This window comes from Entelurus aequoreus, linkage group LG09 (genome assembly GCF_033978785.1).
Source record: "Entelurus aequoreus isolate RoL-2023_Sb linkage group LG09, RoL_Eaeq_v1.1, whole genome shotgun sequence".
Classification (NCBI taxonomy): domain Eukaryota; kingdom Metazoa; phylum Chordata; class Actinopteri; order Syngnathiformes; family Syngnathidae; genus Entelurus; species Entelurus aequoreus.
The window spans coordinates 29,000,700-29,019,574 of record NC_084739.1 but is presented as its reverse complement, the minus strand read 5'-3'; the positions used below and the strand labels follow the sequence as shown (position 1 = coordinate 29,019,574).

The window sequence follows — 18,875 nt, the reverse complement described above, 5'->3', positions numbered from 1 at the left end:
GACCTAATGTTGATCTATGGATTTAAAACTTGAATAATAATAAAAATAATAATACTGAATAATGACACATTTTTTATATTTTTTTTAACAAAACCCTTTGGGGTCCCTGGGATCAAGCCTGAGTGGAGGCCTAAATGTATATTTTTTATACATATATTGTATTGGTTTTTAAAATAAAAAAATATCAAAATCAGTGTGCAGCCCTCAGTGGAAAATGTTCGGACACCCCTGGGTTAGTGTGTCTGCCTCACAATACGAAGGTCCTGGGTTCGATCCTGCACTCGGGATCTTTCTGTGTGGAGTTTGCATGTTCTCCCCGTGACTGCGTGGGTTCCCTCCGGGTACTCCGGCTTCCTCCCACCTCCAAAGACATGCACCTGGGGATAGGTTGATTGGCAACACTAAATTGGCCCTAGTGTGTGAATGTGAGTGTGAATGTTGTCTGTCTATCTGTGCTGGCCCTGCGATGAGGTGGCGACTTGTCCAGGGTGTACCCCGCCTTCCGCCCGATTGTAGCTGAGATAGGCGCCAGCACCCCCTGTGACCCTGAAAGGGATACACGGTAGAAAATGGATGGATGGATGTTGGCGGTGATCTTCCAGGTTTCTGAACTGTAGAGTAAGGTGGATTTGACGTTTGAGTTGAAGATTTGCAGTTTGGTCTTGAGTGATATGTTTTTTGCTTTCCAGATTTTATTTAAGATAATGAATGTGGTCCTTGCTTTTCCAATTCTGGCACTGACATCCTCCTCCGCAATTATGACTAGTTTTCTGTAAAATGTATTATTTAGGTGATGTTTGGTAGGCCAAATAAAACGCATTGGCGGGCTGGTTTTAGCCTGCGGGCCATCTATTGAGGACATCTGCTGTAAACAAACAAGCAGGCTTTGATTATTGCGAGCGGTTTACAAAGTCACTGCTAGAATCTGGAACAACTGTTTATGTATGTTTGGTATCATTTGCCACAGCAATGATTTTTTATGTCATCAGCAGCAACCGGACAATATTTAACTTTTTTTTTTACAATGGCTTTGTGTCACTGTCAGTGTCAAGCTCATAAATTGGACTCAGTGTACTGTATTGCACTATCAAGGCATACTTGCAAGACCATAATGATGTAATGACACTCATGAATACATCAAGTTATGCATGAGCTGAACCCTCATGTTTACACGTTGAGACACGCCCGTCTTTTGGGAGTTGCCACACTGGCTGTTTGACACACGCTCGTGACCAAGGAAGACAAACAGAGAAGACAGCATGCACTGCAATGAGAACCTGATCAACTATCTTAGCTTTGGGATCATCCTTGCAGGACTGTGGCATCTGTACCAACACAAGAAATGCCAAACTTGCTATGGCCGCCACTTGGCACAAACTCCTCAAACCAGATTGGTCCCTGCCCGACTGGCTTGGTTCCTCCAGGAGTCCCCAGCTCTTCTTGTCCCTCTGCTTCTGATGCTCACGTCACAAAAAGCCTCCAGCGTGGGGAGGATGCTCCTACTTGGAACCTTTTGCCTGCACTACTTTCACAGGTATCAGTATGGACGTTGGAATCAATCAATTCTTATGGTTTTACTAGAATTCCTTTTATTGCTATGAATGTGTTAAGACCAATCAAAGACAACAGGATGCACACTACTCGGAATGAAATGGAACTTTATTGTCTAGAACGGACATACAGTATAGACGGGTAGACAGAACAGGAAGACTGATGGGTCGCCACCAAGAGAAAGAAAAAAAAATTAAGTCTAAGCTTGGGCCTCTGGAGAGGGGGTCCAGACTGAGGCCAAGGGGAAAAAAAGGAGGTGCGTTGCTAGCCTGGTTGCTATGTTTCCGGTTGGTCGTAAAAGTGTTGGTCATGTGTTTGTACCCTGCTCAAATCTCTCAGTAAAGTTATTCATTGGATTATACCTTTTGTTTTGAACTTTATTACACCTTGGAGCGCTTTTTCCGGTGGATTGTTTTTCCTGCGTTTCCTATCTGCGCCTAATGACTGAGCTACGTGACGTCATTTCTTGTGATGTCTCACGGGGCATTTCTGGTCGGGACGAGATTGGTCCCAGGGATTCGAATAAAGAACCAACTCTTTTTCTTTACTATAGTGGTCTCGATAACGGGTACCGGTTCTCAAAAAGGGATTCGAGTCCGAGGACTCTGTTCTTTTTTTATCGAACAACCGGGAAAACCGGTTTCGAGTATCATCCCTACTCATAGCCAACGTGGAAACCGGGAAAACCGGTTTCGAGTATCATACCTACTCATAGCCAACGTGGAAACATCAAAGAACACAAAGGACATTAAAACAGCAGAGCTGATGCAACCAGCCACTTCTACACACAGCCAAAATAAATAAAAAAACACAAAAAAACATATACACTGTGGTGTCCTCTGCGGTGTTCCCACGCCATCGTCTGCTGGGGTGGGGGGAGCATGGCCAGAGACAGGAGCAGACCCAACAAAGCAACCACAACCACCCTTGGCCGCCCACCAACTCTCGGCCAGTATCCAGTCCGCATGGATGTGCGAGGATGCGCCCAAGGAGACCGAGGTGTCCGATACCTGTTCATTCAGCCAAGACACTGTGAAGCCCGTCTGTTCCGGCGCCAGCTCTGCAGCCCTGTCTCTTCATCCGGATCTCCTCCAGTCTCTCCAAATGGACTCTGGTGTGGCAGAGACCCAGCAGCTGGTCTCCATGGCCAAAAGGCTAGATCCAGAAGTTCACAAAAAAGCACCGCAAAAGTGACGAAAGTGCCACCCCTTGTCACACAGTCCCAAAGGGTCCCGAACCAAAAGGCAAAAAAAACACATGAAAACAAGAGGGAAACATCAGGAACACAAAAGGATGACACAAGAGCACAGAGCAACAACAACAGCAGCGACTACAGTGGCGCCATCTTGAAAAATAAAATAAATAAAAGCTCCTACTTGAGCATATGTTACCAAACTCGAGACTTGCAACGGGGGCACGGCATAGTTCTGAACGGGTGTCGACGAAAAGGATCGCCAGGCACAAGACCCTCCACTTCTCCCAGGAGTCCACCGTGTATCCAGCGACAAACGTTTCGTCAGAACAGACAGGTTTCCCCGAACCCGAGCTTCTCCTCAAGAAGATCTTGTCAATTTTGTTGAGGGGGCATGTTGATCGATTCCATTGTTTAGGTTTTGGAGAGCAGTGCAAAAAGAGGCTCCAAAAGTCAAGACGAGACAGAGAAACAAAAGCAGGGAAGATAAGGGAGCGGAGAGAGAATAAGCATCTTGACTTCGTTGAGAGCCGGAAAGAATCTGTCATGATTTAATGAAGTTTTCAGTCATATATGATCTGTCACAGAAAAAAGAATCATGTTTAAATAGAGGTATGTCCTCTTCTCCATTTGCAACAATACATCATATGACTTGAAATGCGCTATTGGCACTGTTACTCTGGGCAGCACGGTGCACAGGGTTTAGTGCATGTGCCTCACAATACAAAGGTCCTGGGTTCGATCCTGCGTGTCTTTCTGTGTGGAGTTTGAAAACTAGGAACAGGTTGATTGGCAACACTTTGATTCCAGTGTGTGAATGTGAGTGTGAATGCAGTAGTGTGTCGCAGTAGTTAGCGCTTGTTCGTCACAGCAAGAAGGGTTCGATTCCCGGGATCGGGGGTCTTTATGTGTGGAGTTTGCATGTTCTCCCCGTGACCGCGTGGGTTCCCTCCAGGTACTCCGGCTTCCTCCCACCTCCAAAGACATGCACCTGGGGATAGGCCACTTTATGTGTGAATGTGAGTTTGAATGCTTGTCTGTCTATCTGTGTTGGCCCTGCGATGATTGATTGATTGATTGAGACTTTTATTAGTAGGTTGCACAGTGAAGTACATATTCCGTACAATTGACCACTAAATGGTAACACCCGAATAAGTTTTTCAACTTGTTTAAGTCGGGGTCCACTTAAATTGATTCATGATACAGATATATACTATCAGATATATACTATCATCATAATACAGTCATCACACAAGATTATTTACATTATTTACAATCCGGGGTGTGGAGGGGATGGGGGTGGGGGGGGGTGGGGGGGGTGGGGGGTATTAGGTTTGGTTGTTATCATCAGTCATCAACAATTGAGAAAATAGAAATGGATATTGGAAAACTGTAGGTCTGACTTGGTAGGATATGGACAGCAAGTAGTGGGCATATAGAGAGAGAGAGAGAGAGTGTCAGGCTTGGTACAAAGGATAGGACTCAGATGCAGAGTAGGGAGTTTTGACCGGCTTTTATTTTGACAGCTTCCTTTCACCTCCACAGTCAAGGAATACAATATCTATCTTTAACCAAAAAACTAATCGGCGAAAAAGGTTCCAAAAAAAAGGAACAACCGAAAATCACTCCGAACGGAGGAAAACACTAAAGCAAAGATGAACTATAATTGGCGCCGTATGCTATAAAATGTATTAACAAAAAACGCTCCAACAGGAGGAAGAAACCACAGTTATGAAAAATTCTACACTATCTATTCTAATAAAGTTTAACAAAAATAGTCACTCAAAAATTTGAGGAAGGAATGAAAAATAACTGATAACTTACCACTTCGGCTGAATAAACTCAATAACAAAGAATCACTCTGCTGAGGAGGAAGAAAGGAAAACTCAAAATAGCCACGAAGGGAATCAAGATCAAGGGACATAAGCATGAAACAGGGCAAGGCATGGACATGGGCATGGACGCTAGAGAGCACGAATAAACGAAACAATCTGGCCCAGAACAAAGGAAGGAGTGGGCTTATAAGACACATGAGGGTAATAGGGAACAGGTGGAAACAATCAGGGAACAGGGATGACGTCAGACTGATGACACAAAAGGAAGGGCAAGTGACCTGAAACGAGAGGAGAGTTACTTTTCAAACTAAAACATGCAAATCACAAGACAGAAAAAACCAAGACAAGACATCCCTCACCGCGGTGTGACAGAGAGAGAGAGAGAGAGAGAGAGAGAGAGAGAGAGAGAGAGAGAGAGAGAGAGAGAGAGAGAGAGAGAGAGAGAGATCAGAAGGCATAAAAAAAAGTATCTACATTTGATTGTTTACATTTGATTATTAACAATCCGGGGAGGGTGTTAGTTTAGGGTTGTAGCTGCCTGGAGGTGTACTTTTATTGCAGTTTTGAAGGAGGATAGAGATGCCCTTTCTTTTATACCTGTTGGGAGCGCATTCCACATTGATGTGGCATAGAAAGAGAATGAGTTAAGACCTTTGTTAGTTCGGAATCTGGGTTTAACGTGGTTAGTGGAGCTCCCCCTGGTGTTGTGGTTATGGCGGTCATTTACGTTAAGGAAGTAGTTTGACATGTACTTTGGTATCAGGGAGGTGTAGCGGATTTTATAGACTAGGCTCAGTGCAAGTTGTTTTACTCTGTCCTCCACCCTGAGCCAGCCCACTTTGGAGAAGTGGGTAGGAGTGAGGTGGGATCTGAGGTGTTGACTTGTCCAGGGTGTACCCCGCCTTCCGCCAAAATGCAGCTGGGATAGGCTCCAGTACCCCCCGCCACCCCAAAAGGGACAAGCAGTAGAAAATGGATGGATTTGTATTCAAGCTATAAACCATACTTAGCAGTTAAACCCCAACATATTCATAATCCAGCAAACATCGTCAGGATTTTTAATCACCGCAGAGGGACAATAAGGCTTTTGAGGTCTTGTGTTTTCTCCCCCAATCCCAGAACATTCATCTTTTCACTGCTGACTAAAGGAAAACCGTGCCCCCAGAATGTGATGTTAGGAGCAGGTTTCTTCTGCTCCGTGAATGGATTCTTGCAGGGCCACTACTTGCTGCATTGTGCTCAGCTGGATGAGCAGATGTCTGACTGCTGCGTTTGCATTGGTGGGTGTCTAATTTTTTATTTTTTTTACAAGTGCAGCCAACAGAGCATTGGTGTTCAAATGACTTACGGTGAGTGTTTCTTATAGGCTTACTATTGTTTTACACGGGGATGGCCATCAATATTCACAGCGACTTCAGCTTACGTAACTTGAGGAAACCGGGAGAAGTGATTTACAAGGTCCCAACAGGTAACATATGATATACACAGGATGATTTATGATGGATGTGGTGTCACTTAAAGGTCTTTTATTTGCCTGCAGGAGGCTTCTTTGAATATGTGTCTGCTGCCAATTACTTTGGAGAGATTCTTGAGTGGTTTGGGTATGCCATGGCTACTTGGGGTCTTCCATCGCTTTCGTTTGCAGTGTTTACTGCATGCTTCATCGGACCGAGAGCCATTTACCATCACAGGTAACAACTACTAGGATCTTAAAGGGAAACTGCACTTTTTAAAAACAAATTTTGCTCATATTTTAAAAGCATTATGTGAGACAAGAACGCATACAGTCGTGGTCAAAAGTTTACATACACTTGTAAAGAACATCATGTCATGGCTGAACTACCACATAACTTTCCTCCAGAAGGTCTTATTATTGTCCATGTGATCAAAAAACTAAGTTACTATTGGGGACTCATTTTAGTGATGAATTAATAATTACTTTCAATTTATTGGCACAGATGAGGTGTTGTCGCTGCCGAGCAGCTACCTAAAATGCTTAGGCCAAAAATGTTTGAAAGTTTGGTTGTACTTTTACCTCAAAATATGAAGACAACTGAAAACAAGTGCTTGAAAATGATATTAATTATGTGGTGGATTTCCATTCCGTGTGGCGGCTATTTCCTTTTTCGATGGTTCGGTCGATTTTGCAGCTGCGTCTTGTGCATTTTGTCGTGTGTTGATGATAAATATAATTTGTTGTGAATGTTATTTTGTACAGTCGCGATCGAAAGTTGACATACACTTGTAAAGAACATAATGTCATGGCTGTCTTGAGTTTCCAATCATTTCTACAACTCTCATTTTTTTGTGATAGAGTGATTGGAGCACATACTTGTTGGTCACAAAAAACATTCATGAAGTTTGGTTCATTTATGAATTTATTATGGGTTTACTGAAAATGTGAGCAAATCTGCTGGGTCAAAAGTATACATACAGCAATGTTAATATTTGGTTACATGTCCCTTGGCAAGTTTCACTGCAATAAGGTGCTTTTGGTAGCCATCCACAAGCTTCTGGTTGAATTTTTGAGCACTCCTCTTGACAAAATGGGTGCAGTTCAGCTAAATGTGTTGGTTTTCTGACATGGACTTGTTTCTTCAGCATTGTCCACATGTTTAAGTCAGGACTTTTGGGAAGGCCATTCTAAAACCTTAATTCTAGCCTGATTTAGCCATTCCTTTACATCTTTTGACGTGTGTTTGGGGTCATTGTCCTGTTGGAACACCCAACTGCGCCCAAGACCCAACCTCCGGGCTGATGATTTTAGGTTGTCCTGAAGAATTTGGAGGTAATCCTCCTTTTTCATTGTCCCATTTACTCTCTGTAAAGCACCAGTTCCATTGGCAGCCAAACAGGCCCAGAGCATAATACTACCACCACCATGCTTGACGATAGGAGACGATAGGAATGGTGTTCCTAGGATTAAAGGCCTCACCTTTTCACATATTGCTGGCTATTGTGTCAAAACAGCAACATTTTTGTTTCATCTGACATCCCATGGACAAAGATAAGACCTTCCGGAGGAAAGTTCTGTGGTCAGATGAAACAAAAATTATTTTCTGTGCGTCCGAAATAGTGAAAAGCTGCTAGCAAGAGGCGGCTAACAATACAGGTAATGGGGATGGACCTATTTCGCCTATAAAGCCCTCTAAAAATAACTCCAAAAACCTCAGAGGTTTCATATACATGCTGTGGGTATGAAAGTAATGTAGTAATAGACACATTAATGATTACAAGAAATATTTACAGAAGTTTGGTCATTTTAAGCATTACCATAAATTCTTTCCATGTTCTGTGTTTGCTACAACTAATCATGGCAGACGTCGCGAGAGACGACATAAGGGGGACATAATGCTTGATATGATATTACAGCTGTATACACAGACAAGCTAGCCGTGTACAAACAAAAGATGAAATGTGAGCTTAGACTTTACAGATCATTTGGTTGTCTAATCTTAGTAGTTCATATGTTTCTTTGTCAGCACAGATTGTTGTTATGAATGAGGAGCAAGGCAATGTATCACTACAGCAGAAAAGTAGTTCCTCTGTGTTATCTCAGAATCAGATTTATTGGCCAAGAACGTTTAACACACAAGGAGTTTGAATTGGTAGACGATGCTCTCAGCAACAGTTTCGTTTTATTTATTTAGCCTTTAATCACAAATGTCTCAAAGGGCTGCACAAACCACAACAATATCCTTGGATCTGATTCCACATCAGGGCTAGAAAGAACTCAACCCAATGGGAACAATGTGAAACCTTGGAATGGACTGCAGATGTGGGGACCCCCCTCCAGTCTGATGACAATGTGAGAATATTGTGTTAAATGTGCAAAAAGTGAGCTAAATGTGAGACATATATCTGCTAGAAAAGTGTGACTGAACTTTTACATTCGGCATCTCATATTTGTTGACCACAGAAAATGGCGTGGTGGCTCAGCTGTGGGCCTTGTGTTTGACACTTGTGCATAATTAGATAATATTAAAGTTGAAAAGATATGTAATTGCCTGCAGTGCATGCATTATTTATGTCGAAATGGAAAGAACAATTACATTACATACTGTACATATTTATAGGATGTATATAAAACAATGTTGGAGGTTTTTGTGTGTTGTTTAGAGGGCTTTAAAGGCAGAATAGATAAATCCCATCACCAGTTTTTTAAATAATCAGAATACACAGCAAAGGGAAAGACATGCGTTCTTGTCTCACATAAGGATTGTGAACGAGGGGCAGAATTCTATAAAACGTGTAGTTCCCCTTTAACTGTACTACACTGTATGTAGAGTGTGTTGGTAAACCTCACTCCCTGACGCCGAAAGAGTTGCGCTATACAACAACTCAGGCTTTTAGCTCATTGGCTTGTGCTTCCATCTCTCAATCACTGGATCGAGCCCCAGGCTGGACCAATATACAGTACAGGCCAAAAGTTTGAACACGCCTTCTCATTCAATGAGAATTCTTTATTTTCATGACTATTGTAGATTGTCACTGAAGGCATCAAAACTATGAATGAACACATGTGGAGTTATGTACTTAACAAAAAAAGTGAAATAATTGAAAACATGTTTTGTATTCTAGTTTCTTCAAAATTGCCACCCTTTGCTCTGATTACTGCTTTGCACACTCTTGGCATTTTCTTGATGAGCTTCAGGAGGTAGTCACTTGAAAGGGTTTTCACTTCACAGGTGTCATAGTTTTGATGCCTTTAGTGACAATCTACAATGTAAATTGTCATGAAAATAAAGAAAAAAATTGAAATGAGAAGTTGTATCCAAACTTTCGGCCTGTACTGTGTATATGCTAAGTATACGACATACCAACTGAGTGATAGTGTCTACTTTGCTGTTTTGTAGGTTTTACAAGAGGAAATTCAAGGACTACCCAAAGTATCGAAAAGCTTTGATCCCATTTTTACTTTGAGAAGCATTAATATGTCAGTAAGGGCTGCAGAGCCAAATACTGCATAGATGTGTATTTGTGTTCAAGCTAATTTTACTCTCCAAAGCTGAATAGCAAGTGTAAATTGCAGGTGTACCCATCAAGTGTGGTGACAGTGAGTCACGTTGAAAACATCATGCATGGATATGATGCAGGAGTGCTACACGCTTGTCTTACTAGATTTCAATTGTCCAATGAGACAGTTATTGGTCCTAAGGATTCAGCGAAGGTGGCATCCTATTAACCGCTCTCTCTCAAGAACCACAAAACTAGTGGTGAGACAGACACAGGCCTGGCCCTAACCAATCTGGCGCCCTAGGCAAGATTTTAGGTGGCGCCCCCCCACATCGGCAGTGAAGTGTATATACTCACAAGAAACCGAATAGCTTTATCTTTGACCTTTTTTTTTACTTAAAGAAAGCAAATTAACAATCAGAATAGTTAACAAGATAAAAAAAATATGGATAAATAAATCAATACAAAAAATAAAAAATGAATACATGAAATACAATATTTTTACATACATAAACACAAAATAAAATGTGTCAACAAGTTGCATAAAATACATTAAAAATACAATATAAATAAGGCACTGCACAAAACAAGATATCAAACCAGTATGACTTTAACAACTATATTACAAAAAAAAGGGGATCCTACAGAGTTCTCTATTTGTGCTTTTTAATATTGCATTAACTAGAATGACTTACAAATTACTGTACACCAGGGAGTACTGTAATTACCTAACGTTACATTATTATTTTCCATAACAATTTAGCCCCCTCCACAATATTAACCCGACGTTAAAACAGAACTAGCTATTTATTGATTAGCAATTGACGAATCATGTAACATTAGCTTAATGCTAAAAAGCCAGGTTACTATCACATTCTGTAAAAGACAAATAATTTCATGTAGGCTAACGTTACCTACCTGCTACCTCTGTCTTTTTCTCGTTTCTCCTCTTCTTTTCTCTTTTTTCTTCCCTGGGCACCTGACAGTTTTGGCCGTTTTGACATCTTGTGTTGATTTTTTTATGTGGTGACGTCCAAAAAGAGTCATGATACGGGAAGGGAGGGGGCGCACCGTGCCGGGGGAGGGGGGGCGTAATGTTGTAACAAATAATATTTCTATTAAATAGGCTTTACTTTGCATTTTAATTAACGTGGGATTATTTTATGTATTTAGAAATAATAGTACCAACTTTTTTTTCCCCTCCAATATTTGTGGCACTGGCGTGGCGCCCCCTGATGGACGGCGCCCTTAGCATTTGCCTATACGGCCGATGCCACGGGCCGGCCCTGGACAGACAGAAGGGGGATCTCAACCTGTATAAAATTGTGCTCCAACAGGTACCTTTTTATCGAGCAATACTAGGATACTCAATACAGTATAGCACTGCTAATTGCAAGCTGGCAGCGAGCACCGCTAATTATTGGTTGTAAACTACAGAGCGCTATTTGATAGCTTTTGTAAATGCTAACATGAATATGAATATGATTATTTATTCACACTTTTATTTTTAACCTGCAAGGTAGAGCAAGTACGGTGGGCATGCCACTGCCATTTCTTAACATCACTAAAGTGGGTGGGATCTACGTTACTATTTACATTCGTGGAAAAAGTTCCAAGGGCAGTCATATTCTTAGAAGTGTGTATTATTGTTGCAAACTCCTCAATAAAAATGTGAGACATGTGCAGGACTGAATTCATGTTATGTTGTATCCTACCATATGTAAGCTTAGAGAAACCTTTTTGAGCTTTGCTCGAGTCCGCAATTTTTATTCAGTTGTATTCCAAAGTTGCAGTCATTAAAGTTCCTTCTTTTCCTCCATCCTCTTGTTGTGGGGCAGAATGGCTCATACATGCATGCTATAATGCTCCGCCATCGACATTTCAAATAAAAAGTAGCATATAGTTCTAACTCAGTGGTTCTTAACCTGGGTTCGATCGAACCCTAGGGGTTCGGTGAGTCGGCCTCAGGGGTTCGGTGGAGCCTCAAGCCACACCCGACTCATCGTGTACATAAAAACTTCTCCCTATCTGCATATTATGGATACGGCAACAGCAGAAGTCAAACTGATTTGCAGGTGTGTAATTTGTTGTGAGTTCATGTACTATGTTGGTTTTGTTCTTTGAACAAGGTGATGTTCATGCACGGTTCATTTTGTGCACCAGTAAAAAAACATATAACTTTTGTCTTGAATTTGAAAAAAAAAAAAATATATATTTTTCACTAAAGAAGGATTTGGTGAATGCGCATATGAAACTGGTGGGGTTCGGTACCTCCAACAAGGTTAAGAACCACTGTTCTAACTTATTTCTGTCAGTAGACTTGATTATGAAAGCGACAAAAAAAATACAACTTGGCTGACGTGATGGAGACGCAATCAAAGCGGGCTTGGCTTTGAGAAGGGCCTCAGCACGTAAATAAGACCACCCACAAAATGACGCAACTTGTAAAGCGCCTTGAAAATGGTCTGTAAAACACAATCTATGCAACATTTGGACTAAAGCACCACCATTGCATGTTATGTAGACCCACAATGAACTGTTTTAAATGTCGAAAAACTCATAACATCACCACAATATGCTTGTCGCAAACCGCTCTTGCCCTTTTGAGTTAGTTCATATCTAGGGATGATGTTCGTTAAGAAATTATCGAGTTCAAGCCCATTATCAATTCCTCTTATCGAACCGAGTCCTTATCGAATCTCTTATCGAATCCAGATACAGTAGGTTGTTGTGTGTGCACTGAGTGTTCCAAAAGCCATAGGTGTTATATGACTGGGCCGGCACGCTGTTTATATGGAAGAAAAGCGGACGTGACTGAGGACAGCATGCGGCCGTTATAGGGTGAAGGTTTCAGTTGAGAGAGGACGCTAAAGGCACACCCCCAGTGAGCATATAGTGCTGCTATGTGCGTTGTACATAAAAAAATTGCCGACAAACACATCACCAACATGGACGAGGTGCCGCTCACTTTCGACATCCAGAAGGGGACCAGCACGGTAGCGAATCCATACGCACAACGGGGCAAGAGAAGTCGGCTTTTACTGTTGTGCTAGCTTGCTATGCTAAGGGACAACGAGACTGACTTTGAAAATGTGAGTGAATCCGGCGTGTTTGCTGGAGAACTTGCCCAGCTGTTCATTTCGGACACAGAAGATGAGGACTTTGATGGATTTGTGGATGAGGATTGATCAAAAAATAATGTGAGTATATTGATAAATACTTCAATAAAGTACAACCAAACTCAGCTTTGCTCCTGCTGCCTTTTTAAAACAGCGTCCATTAGGGGTGTAACGGTACACCAAAATTTCGGTTCGGTACATACCTCCGTTTAGAGGTCTCGGTTCGGTTAATTTTCGGTACAGTAAGAAAACAACAAAATATGTAAATTTTTTGGTTATTTATTTACCAAATTTGTAAACAATGGCTTTATCCTTTTAACATTAGGAACACTATAATAATTCTGCCCACGTTAATCAACATTAAACTGCCTCAAGTTGTTGCTCAGATTAAATAAAATGACAAAACTTTTCTTCTACATATAAAAAGGGCAACATTAAACAGTTTCAAGTCAAGTCATCATGCTTAATTTATTACAGCATTTGGGAAGCCTGTAGTTGATTTTTATCACACACACACACACACCTCACAATGAGCTAACACACACACACACACACACACACACACACACACACACACACACACACACACACACACACACACACACACACACACACACACACACACACACACACACACACACACACACACACCGCAAAATGAGCTAACGTTACGCTAAAAGCTAATAAGCCTTCACCTCAAGCCAGGACTGCGAGCGAGCTGAAATGCAGTTTGTTTCTAGAACGTCAACGGGCTCATAGTGATGTTACTAGTAGTTGACTGGGAGGTGTTTATTTTAATATGGGGAGAGTCCGCTGCCTGATGCTCACCTGCTAAACACCTATCTGCTAACCCTACCACAAGCGCTCTGAATACGCACTGCTGATTGGCTGTTACCGCTCTGAATACGCACTGCTGATTGGCTGTTACCGCTATGGTTGTAACCAATCAGATGGTTGTGTGTGTGGGACAATGCTGGGTGCTGTGTAGGAGGCAGAAAGCAGAGCAGCTTGTTAAGACTTTAGCTTAGGCGGCTACTTCATATGTCCGTGTGGAAACTTGTTTGGTACACCTCCGAACCGAACCGGAACCCCCGTACCGAAACGGTTCAATACAAATATACGTACCGTTACACCCCTAGCGTCCATGCATGCTACCGTATGTTTTAAGCTAGCGTATGTTTAACCATGCCTGCGCCCAAAACAGTGATGTGCAGTCAGGGGAGGCAGGTGAGGCGGGGCCTCACGTGCCATCATGGAAAGAAAAAAAATGTAAAAAGAAAAAAAAAAATTAAATTGTTATATGTATCCAGTGATTATACTATAAAGTTATTTTCCATTTAACTTCACTAGTTTTAGATTATTTTTATTCAAAATCGCTGAATTTTCACATTTGCCGTTCAAATACTGAAAAGAGACTTGCGGTGAGTCACCAGCCAGTTGAGCCTCACCATGGATTGCGCAATGACTCGGCTAACTGCTGGCCTGCTGTGCAGTGAGACCGTATTGCTATATGAATTATATTATACATTTCCATAGTTTAGGTAGCTGAGGTACAGTATATAATGTACAGTGTATTTTGTCAACAACTGTATGTGTGTAACGTATTTCTTGTGCTGAGCAATCATAAAACGGCTGCGAAGATGCACTGGCTGAGGCTTGCAGTAATCCCGCCTCATGGTGGTAGAGGGTGCTAGTGATCCCAGGGATCATTTCTGCGACTACTCGGCTGCAGAATAAGTGACAACAAGCAGCAACAGTTAGCAGCGGTCGTTTATTTTTTCCTCTCGCCTGGACTTTTAACATGGAGGATTACATATCTAAAATAAAACAGTTTTCTAAACTGGACTTTCAATCGAAGCAGGAGGTAATAATTAAAGGAATATCTCCATCGAGACAGAGAGACTTTTAAAACTGAAGAAAGATAAGGAAGACTTCTATAAACAAGTTATTGATGCTTTTGTTCAGAAGGAGCGGCGCATGGACTTCATTTATAAGTAAAGGTAAGACCATAATAAAGTTTTTTTTTTATTTAAATTTGCTTTTTTGTGTGCTACAGTTTGTATGTGTAAAGTTAAAGTTAAGTCAAAGTACCAATGATTGTCACATACACACTAGGTGTAATGAAATTTGTCCTCTGCATTTGACCCATCCCCTTGATCACCCCCTGGGAGGTGAGGGGAGCAGTGGGCAGCAGGGGCGCCGCGCCCGGGAATCATTTTTGGTGATTTAACCCCCAATTCCAACCCTTGATGCTAAGTGCCAAGCAGGGAAGAATGCTGGTATGAGCTTTTAAACATAACCCGTTAACTGCTGCCAATCAAATGGTGAATAAGATACTCTTTAGGGTTCATATGTTTGTAAATCTGACTGTGATGAAGTCAGTGCCTCACCAGCCATGAACCTCACCGCACGTCACTGGCCCAAAAATATGCTGCGCCTTATTTATGCGTTAAATACAGAAATAGCACCCGTAACTGACACAGCGCCTTTTAATACCGTGCGCCCTATGGTCGCGAAAATACGGTATAGTGGCTTTGATAACGGGAACCGGTTTTCAAAAAGGGATTCGAATCCATGGAATCGGTTCTTTTCTTATCGAACAATCGGGAGAACCAGTTTCGAACATCATCCCTATTCATATCTTGTATTATATATCGCACATCGAGGGCAACGTTTGCGGTTTCTACCGCAACTTGTAAAGCGCCTTGAAAACGGTCTGTAAAACAATCTATGCAACATTTGGACTAAAGCACCAACATTGCATGTTATGTAGACCACAATGAACTGTTTTAAATGTAGAAAAACTCATAATATCACCACAATATGCTTGTCGCAAACCGCTCTTGCCCTTTTTGAGTTAGTTCATATCTTGTATTATATATCGCACATCGAGGGCAACATTTGCGGTTTCTACTGCAACTTGTAAAGCGTTGAGCTTTGCTGTGAAAGAGTCGAGCAAGCATGGCTTCACCTTATCGCCTCCAGACACTGACCCCGGGGAGAACACTGGGTATTTAGTGTTCAAGTGGCTCCACGTTGGACTTTGGTCACTTTTCATCAGTCCGCAGCCACAGCTGCTGAAGCAAGCCTCTGCGTCCTCTGGGAGAGTCCAATGGTGAGCGCAAGTCAGATCAATGAGAGAACTCTCACTGTCGTGCTGTAGCGATGCAGCCGCCGAATCGAGAGAGCTGCAGAACGCCTCCACTCCAAGCAGGTATTCTGCCTGTGAGCAGCCGAGCATTGATGCACTTCCAGCTGCATCACACTAGGATTAGATCGTAGCGCAATTAAGATGAGAAATTAAGAAGACCGCCATGTGGTGGGTGAGCAAACAGTGATGGATCGTACCTGTTGTCTGATGTACGCAGCTAAGTGGGTCTCTGTGCACCCACCTCCGAGCAAAGCAAACGGTTCCTTCAGGGCGAGCCGCAAAACATGCTCCGTCTTCTGGCACGCCACCTGTGAAAGCCACACATAGACATTTATAGTCCATATATCATGTCATTTAACCTAATCATACCTTCAATTCATTTAACATGGTCTCGTTCCTGTGACAGAGGACTGTGGTGCAGATCACCGACTCCTCAGACGGGTATAAATGCAGCATTGTCTTGGATCCAAACTGTCTAGAAGTGGTAATCCCCACCTTTCCATAGGCTTGAGGAGGGATTATCGTGTGCAACGTTGCCACTGGTTGGGACCCTTTTAAAATAAAGAACAGCAAAAAATTCTCTATACATCAATCAATGTTTACTTATATACCGTATTTTTCGGAGTATAAGTCGCACCGGCCGAAAATGCATAATAAAGAAGGAAAAAAACATATATAAGTCGCACTGGAGTATAAGTCGCATTTTTTGGGGAAATTTATTTGATAAAACCCAACACCAAGAATAGACATTTGAAAGGCAATTTAAAATAAATAAAGAATAGTGAACAACAGGCTGAATAAGTGTACGTTATATCAGTGGTCCCCAACCTTTTTGTAGCATGCTTGAAATTTGTTCCCACGGACCGGGTTGGGGGTTGGGGGGTATGGTAATTTTTATATATATATACTTTTTTGTTGTTGTCATAAAACAATACAATCATGTGTGCTTACGGACTGTATCCCTGCAGACTGTATTGATATATATTGATATATAATGTAGGAACCAGAAATATTAATAACAGAAAGAAACCACCCTTTTGTGCGAATGAGTGTGAATGAGTGTAAATGGGGGAGGGAGTTTTTTTTTGGGTTGGTGCACTAATTGTAAGTGTATCTTGTATTTTTTATGTTGATTTAATAAAGACATTTTTTTTAAATTTCTTGTGCGGCCCGGTACCAATCGATCCACGGACCGGTACCGGGCCGCGGCCCGGTGGTTGGGGACCACTGCGTTATATGACGCATAAATAACCAACTGAAAACGTGCCTGGTATGTTAACGTAAGAGTCATTCAAATAACTATAACATATAGAACATGCTATACATTTACCAAACAATCTGTCACTCCTATCGCTAAATCCCATGAAATCTTATACGTCTAATCTCTTACGTGAATGAGCTAAATAATATTATTTGATATTTTTTATGGTAATGTGTTAATAATTTCACACATAAGTTGCTCCTGAGTATAAGTCGCACCCTCGGCCAACCTATGAAAAAAACTGCGACTTATAGTCCGAAAAATATGGCAACCCTTAATCACAAATGTCTCAAAGGGCTGCACAAGCCACAACAACATCAGATCCCACATCAGGGCAAGACGAAACTCAACCCAATGGGATGACAATGAGAAACCTTGGAGGGGACCGGTGCTATACGACATGACGGATCAAGTTGTGCTTACCTGTGAGTTGCGTAAGAGGCTGCATGAGATTAATCCCCACTCGCTCTATGGCTATGATGCCGTGACTCCTTAGGTATTGCTGCAAGACCGGGTGGATAACCTTCTGGCACATGAATATCTTAACACCATCTTCCACTGCCCGTTTGCCAATCCCAAGGAGCTGATTCAGGATGTCAGAGTCCATGTCTGCACCGCGGTGCACCTCAATTGTTCCATCTCCTAGTTCGGAAAGATCTCCAGCTAGGGATGTACTGAACAATACCATTCGCAGGGGAATAGCGGGGGGAGTCCTCATTTCTGAGTACTCATAGCCATTCGGCATGTCTACTAATATGCCTGGAAACACTGCAGAGTCCATCACAGGAAGGCCATCAATGGGCACAATCAGGGTCGTGCCTAGAGTTACTACGCCATTGCTGTGGGAAGGTACTGTGAGTAAAAATGCTTGCACAGCTAACCTGCTGATGTGAAGAGCTTCGTGCTCTGTTAGCCTGCAGGCTGGTTTGCTGCAGAGAACACTGCGAGCCAACGTGATCAAGTCATCGCTGCTGCAAAAATCGAGCCTCACTTTACAGCCACAGTCTTCTTGTTGGAGGTAACTAATGCACAGACCCAACAGGTGTTTGTACACACCGGTGGTCACCTTTCCTTTAAGGTCAAGCTGTTTGACTCCTTCAATAAGAGCCACACAAACTATGGCTGCGAACAAGCCGCAGTCACTGAAACGACAGACGTGATTGCGAACGGAGGCTAAAATGAGATTTAGGAGCGGTTGTGATGAGGAAATGGATGCAAGTAGAAGTGATGACGTTGACGTGGTCACAACTTGCCCTCCGATGTTGTTGTGGACGTGTTTTAGTCTCCCCGAAGGACCAAAACAAGATCTAAAAAGCTGACCCAGAAGATGAACTTTGTCCAAGATGTCATTAGTTTCCAAAGGCAGGTCCGTGCAAACAGCTTGTGATTTCTTGGCCAGTCGAGACATCACTCTTCCCGAAATGTCTCATTGAAATCTCTTCTAACTTTAATCACATTTACATATCAGTGGAAAAAACTGGTTGGGCATGAAGGTGACTGTAGTGATATGTGCTGAGAACGGATATGACCCGGCGGATGCACGACGGACCCTTTATGATGTAACACCACTACTGTTATGCCGCTATGTAAACAACCGGGTTGAAATAAAACATGTTCCAGTCATAACTACCCAGTGTATTATTTATACACATACAATAATACTCCAGTGACTACTGATTTATTATCGAAATTGCCGTTCAATTTCGTTGTTTCCATGCAACGACAATAAAGGTATTCTGATTCTGATAACGGAAGTGGCGTCTTCCAATATTGCAAACAACGGCTGTGCCTGATTAAAAGTAACTGTCCA

General features: G+C 42.2%; 2 protein-coding genes across 2 annotated transcripts; one reads left to right on the top strand and one right to left on the bottom strand.

Annotated features, from left to right (window-relative positions):
* Positions 1–1,203: 1,203 nt before the first annotated feature.
* srd5a2b (steroid-5-alpha-reductase, alpha polypeptide 2b) lies at positions 1,204–11,227 on the top strand. Its single transcript, XM_062058494.1, has 5 exons — positions 1,204–1,534; positions 5,698–5,858; positions 5,945–6,046; positions 6,119–6,269; positions 9,435–11,227. Exons 1-5 carry the CDS (start codon positions 1,260–1,262, stop codon positions 9,499–9,501), a joined length of 756 nt encoding a protein of 251 aa, XP_061914478.1. The 5' UTR covers positions 1,204–1,259; the 3' UTR covers positions 9,502–11,227.
* Positions 6,830–18,620, bottom strand: mkks (MKKS centrosomal shuttling protein). Its single transcript, XM_062058493.1, has 4 exons — positions 17,489–18,620; positions 16,174–16,355; positions 16,002–16,112; positions 6,830–15,918 (listed from the first exon to the last, which is right to left on the bottom strand). Exons 1-4 carry the CDS (start codon positions 18,471–18,473, stop codon positions 15,511–15,513), a joined length of 1,686 nt encoding a protein of 561 aa, XP_061914477.1. The 5' UTR covers positions 18,474–18,620; the 3' UTR covers positions 6,830–15,510.
* Positions 18,621–18,875: the final 255 nt, after the last annotated feature.

Bases quoted from the DNA above. Each gene is read 5' to 3' on its own strand.
- srd5a2b (XM_062058494.1), top strand. From the start codon at position 1,260: ATGCACTGCAATGAGAACCTGATCAACTATCTTAGCTTTGGGATCATC. The intron at 5,859-5,944 runs GTGGGTGTCTAA...TGTTTCTTATAG, and splicing joins TGACTGCTGCGTTTGCATTG to GCTTACTATTGTTTTACACG. The intron at 6,047-6,118 runs GTAACATATGAT...ATTTGCCTGCAG, and splicing joins GATTTACAAGGTCCCAACAG to GAGGCTTCTTTGAATATGTG.
- mkks (XM_062058493.1), bottom strand. From the start codon at position 18,473: ATGTCTCGACTGGCCAAGAAATCACAAGCTGTTTGCACGGACCTGCCT. The intron at 16,356-17,488 runs GTAAGCACAACT...TTATTTTAAAAG, and splicing joins GCCTCTTACGCAACTCACAG to GGTCCCAACCAGTGGCAACG. The intron at 15,919-16,001 runs GTACGATCCATC...ATCTAATCCTAG, and splicing joins CTGCGTACATCAGACAACAG to TGTGATGCAGCTGGAAGTGC.